Below are 10000 nucleotides of genomic sequence, written 5' to 3'. Positions count from 1 at the left end.
TTGCCCATCTGCACGCCTGCCTGCCCCACGTGTATGCTGATGCACTCTCGCTGTCGGAAGAAAGAAAAACTTTAAAACATACCATCACCTCAACAGTAAATTACTACAACACAACAACATAATTGTCACACTTCTTGACAGTTCACAAAAGCTGCACTGAAATACTGCATAGCATTTTGGTAGATGCTTTTTTTTTTCCTTTAATATCTTATCTTTTTGTCTTACTTGTGTTCTTTGGTTTGAAAAGTTACGGTTGCACACTGAAGGTCTTCTTATAAGGTAATACTTAACTCGTCAGCCGATGGATGTAAGTTTGCAGACAATGCCGCGCCGAAGTAAGTAGTACCACTGTACTACCGTCTTACATTCCCATTACCTCCACTCTCTCCAATCTACCTCCAAGCTCTCTCTCGTCCTTCCTCAGCACCTCTCATCTCTCTTCGTCATCTCCTCAATCTGCCCTCTCCTCTCTCTCGCCTCCTCTCTCTCTCCCCTCCCCTTCTCTATCATTCGCTGGCTCCTCTCTCCACGCATCTCTTCTTCCCACCCACCCTCACTCTCCATCACTCCGTCCCTCCTCGTCTCTCTCCCCATCCCCCCCCCTCCCTCTCCTCTGCTTCTCTCCTATCGTCTCAACCCCAAGCTCCTTCTCTCTCTCTCCCTCTCCCTCTCCCCCCCTCCTCTCTCGCTCTCTCTCCTCTCTCCTTCACAGTCCCACCGTCCCTATACATCACTATCTCTTCAAATCATCCATCGTCTATCGAACCCGACTCTCTCTCCTCACTCCCTCCCTTCTCATCTCTCCCCTCATCGCTCTCCCCAAAGATCCCTCGATCTTCGTCGCCTCTATCACCACTCCTCTCTCTCCTCTCTCAATACTCATCTCTACCATCCACTCTCTCCTCTATCCCGCTCTCTCTCCTCTCCCCAAAATCTTCTCCCTCACTCACTCCATCCATCGTCGACCACACTCCCCGTTCCCTCTCTCTCTTCCCTCTCTCCTAATTCTTCCTCCTCCGCCTCTCCTCCATTCTCCTCTCATGGCCCTCCCTCTGTCACTCGATCCCCTCCTCTTCTCAACACCCCTCTCTCTTCCTCTCTCTCTCTCTCTCTTCTCTTCCCTCACCTCGACTCCACTCCTCTCTCTCTCACCTCCTCTCTCCTTCCACCGTCCTCATTCTTCTCTCCCCCTTCTCCCTTCTCTCTCTCCTCTTCCTCCTTCTCCTCTCCACCTCCTTCCTCCCTCCTCCCCCTCTCCTCTCTCCTCTCCCCTCCTCACTCTCTTCCCCTCTCCCTCCTCCCTCCCCCCCCTCCTCTTTCCCCTCTCCACTCTTCTCCTCTCCTCCTCCTCTCCCTTTCCCCGTCTCCCTCTCCTCCTCCTCTCTCTTCTTCTCTCCTCCTTCCTCCTCCCCGTCTCCTCTCATCGTCAACTCTCCCTCTCTCTCTCTCATGTACTCATCTCCCCCCCCCTCCCTTTCTCATCTATCTCTCCGTCTCTCCTCCCCCATCGCTCCTCTCCACCCTCTCCATCTCCCCTCCCCGTCTCCCCTCTCATTCCTCACCTTCCCCCCACTCCCTCCCCTTCTCACTCTTCCTTCCCTCCTCCCTCAACATCTCTCACTCTCTCTCTCTCTCTCCTAAATTATATATATACTATAGATATTTAAATATATGAATAATATTTATATATATATTTTCCCTTGGATTAGGGAGTATTAATACTTCCCACGTATTCCCCTGGCGGTGTCGTAGAAGGCACTAAAAGGGGAGGGAGCGGGGTCTTAAACCCTCCCCTCAGTCATTTTTTTTAAGTTTACCAAAAGAAGGAACAGAGAAGGGGGCCAGGTGAGGATATTCCCTTCAATGGCCCTGTCCCTCTGGTTCTTAAAGGTACCTCGCTAACCGCGGAAAATGGCGAATAGTTTGAAAAAAAAAAAAAAAAAATATATATATATATATATATATATATAATATATATATAATATGATTTATTAATTTTTTTATAATATATTATATAATATAATATATATATATATATATATATATATATATATATAGAAGATAGATTATATACCCAACATACAAAGGCAAAGGGGATAGGAAGTGAGTGCTCAAATTACAAGGTAATAAGTTGTTGAGTATCCTGTAAATTATAGGGAGGGTATTATTGAGGGGTGGAAGGCATGTACAGAAGCACAGATTGGGGAAGAGCAGTGTTGTTTCAGAAGTGGTAGAAGGAATGTTTGGAATCAGGTGTTTGCTTTGAAGAATGTATGTGAGAAATACTTAGAAAAAGAAGGCAAATAGGATTTGTAGGTAGCATTATGGGATCCCTGGAGAAGGCATATGTTAGAGTTGAAGAGATGCTCTGTGGAAGGTATTAAGAATATATGGTGTGGTGAGGCAAGGGTTGTTAGAAAGCAGTGAAAAATTTTTTATCGAGGCTAGTAAGGCATGTGTACGGGTAGGAAGAGGAAGGAGAGGAACGGGATTGGTTCTCAAGTGAATGTAGGTTTGGCGGGAGGGGTGAGGTGATGGTATCCAAGGTTGTTTTAATTATTTGTTTTATGGATGGGGTTGTTGGAGGGTGAATGCAAGAAGTTTTGGAAAGAGGGGCAAGTAGGAAGTCCTGTTAGGGTATGAGAGGGCTTGGTAAGTGAGTCAGTTGTTGTTTCGCTGCAAGATAACAGCGCTGGTGGCTGATTCATGTGAAAACCTGCAGAAGGTGGTGACTGAGTTTGGTAAAGTGTTGAAAAAGATAGTTTAAGAGTAAATGTAGAATAAGAGCATGGTTATTAAACGTACAGTAGGTTGAGGATCAAGTCAATTAGGAGGTGGTTTGAATGGAAGAAAAACAGAGGAAGTAAGTGTTTTAAGATATCTGGGAGTGGATCTGTCATCGGGAAATGGAACATGGAAGCGAAGTGGATTCATAGGGTGGGGGAGGGGGGCGAAAAATTCTGGGACCTTGAGAATGTGTGGAAGTCGGAGAGGATTATTCTCGAAAGAAGCAAAAATGGGTATGATTGAAGGAATATGGTTTCCACCAACAATGTATGTAGGTGCGAGGCGTTGGCTATGGATAGAGTGGTGCGCATAGGAGATGGAAGATGGGATGTGGCTGGAAAATGAGATGTTTGAGACAATGTTGGTGTGAGTGGGTTTGATCGGTACAGTAACGAAGGGAAGAGAAGTGTGGAAATTAAAAAAGACTGGTTTAGAGAGCAAAAGAGGGTGTTTTTTGGAAATGGTTTGGCACATGGAGATAATGAGTGAGGAAAGAATTGACCAAGCGGATATATGTGTCGGAGAGTGAGGGAACGAGGAGAAGAAGGGAGACACAAATTGGAGGTGGAAAGATAGAGTGAAAAAAGTTTTTGTGTGAGCGGGGGCCTGAACATGCAGGAGGGTGAAAGGAGGGCAAGGAATAGAGTGAATTGGTGCGATGTGGAATACCGGGTTGATGTTCTGTCAGTGATGTGAATAAGGCATGTGAAGCGTCTGGGAAAACCAATGGAAAGCCTGTGTAGGTATGTATCTTGCGTGTGTTGGAACGTATATTGTGACGTAATGGTTTACATGTGTAAATTGGGTGGGTTAGGAGGCCATTTCATTTCGTCTGTTCCTTGCGCTAAACACCTCGAAAACGCGGGAACAGCGAACAAAAGCAAAAAAAAAAAAAAAAGAAAAAAAAAAAATATAATGATATATAATATATATATATATATATAATATATTTAAAGAAAATATAGAATAATAATATATTATATATATATATATAATATATAGATAATATATATTATTAATTATTACTTTGTTCGCTGTCTCCCGCGTTTGCGAGGTTAGCGCAAGGATACAGACGAAAGAAATGGCCAACCCCCCCCGTACACATGTATAATACATACGTCCCCACAACACGCAAATATACATACCTACACTGCTTTCCATAGCTATACCCCAGAACGCTTCACATGCCTTGATTCAATCCACTGACAGCACGTCAACCGCCGGTAGACCACTCGCTACCAATTCACTCTATTCCTTGCCCTCCTTTCACCCCCCCTGCATGTTCAGGAGACCAATCACACAAAATCTTTTGTCACTCCATCTTTCCAACCTCCAATTTGGTCTCCCTCTCCTCCTTGTTCCTTCCACCTCCGACACATATCTCCTCTGTCAATCTTCCTCACTCATTCCTCTCCATGTGCCCAAAACCACTTCAAACACCCTCTACTGCTCTCTCAACCACGCTCCTCTTCCTATTTCCCCACAACATCTCTATTCTCTCTCATCCAGTTTACTTTTTAACCCTTACGTTACTCCACTCGATCAAACCACCTCACACCACACATGTCCTCAAAACAGCTCATTTCCAGCACACACCATCCACCTGCCGCACAACTCTATCCATAGCCCACGCCTCCAACCATCAACATTGTTGGGAACCACTATTTCCTTCAAACATACCCATTTTTTGCTTTCCGAATAATGTTCTCGACTTCCACACATTCTTCAAGGCCCCCAGAATTTTCGCCCCCTCCCCCACCCTATGATCCCCTCCGCTCTCCATTGTTCCATCCGCTGACAGATCCACTCCCAGATATCTAAAACACATCACTAACTTCCCCGGTTTTCTCCATTCAAACTCACCTCACCCAATGACTTGACCCTCAACCCACTGTACCTAATAACCTTGCTCTTATTCACATTTACCTCTTAACTTTCTTCTTCCACACACTTTACCAAACTCAGTCCACCAGCTTTCTGCAGTTTCTCACATGAATCATAGCACCAGCGCTGTATCATCAGCGACCGAATCAACAACTGACTCACTTCCCCCCAAGCTCTCTCATCCCAACAGATTCATATTTGCCCCCTCTTATCCAAAACTCTTGCATTTACCTCCTAACAACAACCCCTATATCCTATAAAAAATTAAAAACCATTGGAGACATCACAAACACCCCTGCCGCAAACCAACATTCACAGAGAACCAATAACTTTCCTCTCTTCCTACACGTACACATGCCGAACAATCCTCGATAAAAACTTTTCACTGCTTTCTAAAAATTTTCATCCCACACCATATATTCCAAAACCGTCCACAGAGCATCTCTACAACGCTATCATAGCTTCTCCAGATCCCATAAATGCTACAGACAAATCCATTTGCTTTTTTCTAAAGTATTTTCTCACATACATTCTTCTTCAAAGCAAAACACTATCCACACATCCCTACCATTTCTTTCTGAAATCCACACTGCTCTTCCCCAACTGATGCTCTGTACATGCCTTCACCCTCTCAATCAATACCCTCCCCATATACTTTACCAGGAATACTCAACAATCTTATACCTCCTGTAATTTGAGCACTGGAGTCAACTCACTTCTTATCCCCTTTGCCTTTGAACAATGGCAAACTGTTGCACGCATCTCCGTCCAATATCCTCAAAGCAGAGGCACCTCACCAATGAGTCATAACATACCATTTAAATAACCTTACCAACCATCAACAATCCATCACCCCCTTTTTTAATAAATTCCACTGCAATACCATCCAAACCTGCTAGCCCTTGGCCGGCTTTCCACTTTCCGCAAAACGCAAAGCATTCACTACCTTCTTCTCCTGTTTAACCAAATCATTTTCCCTACCCACCCCTCTCACTTGCAACACGCACTCGACCAAAACACCCTATAACTGACCAACTATCGCTAACACTATCATCAAACACAATTTCAACAAACATTGCCTTCAAAATACTCACCAACTAAACCAAGCGTACCTTCTGCACTTCTCACATCACACACTACCTTGTTATCAACCTCCCATTTGGCGCCCTTCACTGAAGTCCCATTTGCTCCCTTGTCTTTGTCTTACGCACTTTATATTTACCCTCCTTCCAGGAACTTCTTTTTATTCTCTCTCCCTAAAATTTTAATGATACTCTCATCACGCCCAACTCTCATTTGCCCTTTTTTTCACCTCTTGCAGCACGTTTCTTCTCTTGACCTCCTCCTGTCTCTTTCTTTATACATCTCCCACTCCAATTGCATTTTTCTTCTCCTGCAAATAAAATCGTCAAAAATCATTGCCTTTCTCTTCTCTTCACTAATACGTCTTACTTTCTTCATGTAATCCCACCCATTCATCCCAACACCACTCACGTACGGCCTTTCTAATCAACCCAACCGTCCCCACTCTTTCCTCATGCCACAAGCATTCTTTTGCGCAATCCATCTCTGATTCCCTAAATACATCCCATTCCTCCCCCACTGCCCTCCCCCACAAAACTCTCTCCCCCCACAATTCCCCTTACTTCCATTGTTCTTCAGAACTAACAACTTTTTCCATTCGTACTCAGTCTCTTCCCGGTACTACTCCTGTTTATGTCCTCACACAGGTCTCCTTCTCCAGCTCACTTACTCTCACCACACCTCCTTCAAAACCCCCAACATTCACTCTTCGTTTGCGAAAACCCAGTACAAATCTTCACCTAGCCTCAACAAGATAATATACAGACATCCCTCCAGTTGCACCTCTCAGCACATTAACATCCAAAATGCTCTCTTCGCACGCCTGTCCCATTAACTTAACACAATCCAATAAAATAACGCTCTCGTGGCCATCTCTCCTCTTAACATAATATAAACTTATGTATATCTCGCGTTTTAAAATATTATTATTTTTTTTTTTTTTTTTTTTTTAAAACCGGGTATTCCCAATCATCAATCCTTTTTCAGCACATAAATCTAACAAGCGCTTCCTTTCTCCATTTTCCATTTACAACCTGAACACCCCATGTAAAACCAATTATATATTCCCTCATACTGGACACATTACCCTCACCTTTTGCCATTCAAATCACACATCACTATAATAACCCCGGTCACCCCGTGCATCAAACCCACTACACACCATTGATGGTCACCTGCTCCCAAAACACTTGCCTCTCTTGAACTATCCCTTCTCATGCCCAGGTTCATATGCAACCAATAATCAATCCACCCCACCTCACTCCCATCAGACTTTCAGTTTTAACCCATATTAAACGTGAATTTACTTTCTTACACTCTAATCTCATGACTTCCCCCAACCACAACAACCGTCACTGTTTCAGGAGTATTTGCTGCTACTCCTTCCCTGCTCCTTGTCCGCTCACTAAACCCCCTAACAACCCCTTGACTTTAATCCCCAGACATTCCCAAAGCCACCTTCTGCTTCCTTTCCTTCCTCCCCTTTTATACCCTTGAGCTTCGTTTTCACACTCAGATCCAAAAACATCCAGGTTCTTTCCTCAAACATACTACCTACTACCTATCTCTCCTCTTTTCACATCTTGGTTACAATCCACACACATTGAGGCCACCCCACTACTCTGAGGCCTTCGAGAGGAATGAGCACTCCCCCGCGTGCCTTCCTTCTTTCGTATTCCCATTTAGAAAGGGGTTAGGAGTTCAAAGATGGTAGGAATTCTGGATATGTATATATATATATTTATAATTTTATATAAAATATATTATAATAGATATATTATATATATATATAAATTAATATATATAGATTAGATTAGATTTGTGTGTTTTTAGAGGTATCTGGCCGATAGGATCTGGCAGCGGATGGAACCATGGGAAGCGGAAGTGATCATGATGGTGCGGGAGTGGCGAAAACCCTGGGAGCATTGGAAGAATTTTTGTGGAAAAGTCGGAGAACATTATCTCGGAAAGTCAAAAATGGTATTTTGAAGAATAGTGTTCGAACAATTGTTGTATGGTTTCGAGGGCGAGGGTGGGCTAAGGATAGAGTTGTGCGCAGGAGGTTGGATGTGCTGGAAAACTTGAGATGTTTTGATGACTAATGTGTGGTGTGGAGGTGGTTTGTTCGATAAGTAACGTAAGGGGTAAAAGAGATGTGGGAAATAGAATAGAGCGTAGGTTGAGAGAGCAGAAGAGGGTGTTTTTGAAATGGTTTGGGCCATGGAGAGAATGAGTTAGGAAAGAGATTGACCAAGAGGAACTTAAGTGTCCGGAGGTGTGATGGGAACGAGGAGAAAGTGGGAGACCAAATTGGATGGTGGTAGATAGTAGTGAAAAAAGGTTTTGCTTGTGATCGGGGCCTGGAACATAGCATGAGGGTGAAAAGGAGGGCAAGGTAATAGAGTGAAATTGGATCGATATGGTATACCGGGGTTGACGTGCTGTCAGCGGAATTGAATCGAGGGCAAATGTGAAGCGTCCTGGGGTAAACCTTATGAAAGTTAGTGTGGGGCCTTGATGTGGAAAGGGAGCTGTGGTTTCGGGCATTAATTGCATGAACTAGAGAAACTGAGTGTAACCGAATGGGGCCTTTGTTGTCCTTCACCTAGTGCTACCTCGCAACACATGAGGGGGTGAGGGGAGGGGGATGGTATTCCATGTGTGGCGAGGTGGCGATGGAATGAATAACGTCAGACTGTGTGAATTGGTGCATGGGTATATATGTAATGTGTCTTCTCGTGTGTATATTTATGTGTAACATGAGATGTATAGGTATGTATAATTTGCGTGTGTGGACTTGTATGTATAGACATACATTGTGTATGGGGGTGGGTGGGCCTTTCTTTTCCATCTGTTTCCTTGCGCTACCGTCGCAAACGCGGGAGACAGCGACAAAGCAAAATAAATATAATATATATATATATAATATATATAATATATATATATATATATATATATATATAATAAAGATATAATTATAATATATATATATAAATAAAAAAATAAAAAAAATAGAAAATAAAAAAAAAAACTCAAAAAAAAAAAATAAAAAAAAAAAAAAATATAAGAAAAAAATATATAAAAAAAGCAAAAAAAAAAAATAAAAAAAAATAAAAAAAAAAAACAAAAAAAAAAAAAAAAATTATAAAAAAAAAAATAAAAAAAAAAACAAAATATAAAAAAAAAAAAACAGCCAAAAAAAAAAAAAAAAAAAAAAAAACGTAAAGAAAAAAAAAAAAAAAACCCTCACAACACCATATAACTGTCTCTTATAGATGGAGTTACAATTTCCACTATTTAACTTGATGTCATTGTACATATATATTTAAAGAAAAAAAATATATATATAGTAATTAAGTATAAAAAATTAGAAATAGCATATAAGTATATAATATATTTAAATATTACCATATTATATATAATAATATATAATAATAATTATAGAATATAGGTAGTTAGATTTATAAAAAAAAGAAAAAATATTATAAATAACAAAAAATTATATATTTACACTCAATGAAAATGAATAAATAATATTAATACTATATAGAAATATTACAAATACTCACAATCAGACCACACTCACACCCCCATCAACAAACACTCACCCACTAACACTCCCACCCCAGCTCCACATTACCACACTCAACCTTTACACCCGGACAAACACAACCCCAATATTCCTTCTACCCCCCAAACACGACTCGCACCCCTCCTTTTACACACCCATGATATCATACACTTCACCTTACACGACTGTTCTAAAAAATGTCCTCTAAGACACTATACCCCATTGTTATAATATCCGCAACCCTCTTCTCTCCTGACACCTAATGCTTGTCACCTTGAATACAAAGATTGATCGCGACCATGTATGAAGCACCACTCTCGACCAATCTGGGGAAGTTCTAGCTCTCCATCCATCTTTGAACGAGTTGAGTCTAAAGAATTCGACTTGACCCACATCATGCCTGTGTCCTCTGTGCAATGTTGGCTCGTATTTCCTCTTCTACAGGTAATACGTTGGGTTTTGCTCCCGCGAGTTAGCTGCTTGTGTGCCCCCGTCATTAATTAGTCCAAGTGATACTCGTCAAACTACTGTATCACATCACTATTGCGTGGCCTTCGGCAAAACAAGAATGGGCTGTTTTGATATATGTTTCTTTCCTCACGCCTCGTAGCTTTAAAACTTTCTGGCCCATCATATCTTTCCTTACAAATATGACCTAGTCTTATTTATAAGCAG

The 10000-nt window shown here is 41.9% G+C and overlaps 1 protein-coding gene across 4 annotated transcripts in view; it reads right to left on the bottom strand.

The window, feature by feature from the left end:
- LOC139756405 (tubulin alpha-3 chain-like) overlaps nucleotides 1–10000 on the bottom strand; it is a 468837-nt gene that overhangs the window by 386436 nt on the left and 72401 nt on the right. For all 4 annotated transcript variants that reach the window (XR_011714332.1, XM_071675831.1, XM_071675832.1 and 1 more), the window contains exon 2: nucleotides 1–50. This exon is cut by the window's left edge and continues 185 nt beyond it. Coding sequence is in view for 3 of the 4 variants with exons in the window: in XM_071675831.1 (XP_071531932.1) it covers nucleotides 1–50 (50 nt within the window). In the remaining variant the exon portion in view is untranslated. The remainder of the gene's footprint in view (nucleotides 51–10000) is intronic.

Source organism: Panulirus ornatus, chromosome 21 (genome assembly GCF_036320965.1).
Source record: "Panulirus ornatus isolate Po-2019 chromosome 21, ASM3632096v1, whole genome shotgun sequence".
In the NCBI taxonomy this organism is placed as follows: domain Eukaryota; kingdom Metazoa; phylum Arthropoda; class Malacostraca; order Decapoda; family Palinuridae; genus Panulirus; species Panulirus ornatus.
The sequence above is the reverse complement of the archived record's forward strand: the minus strand, read 5'-3'. Positions and strand labels throughout refer to the sequence as shown.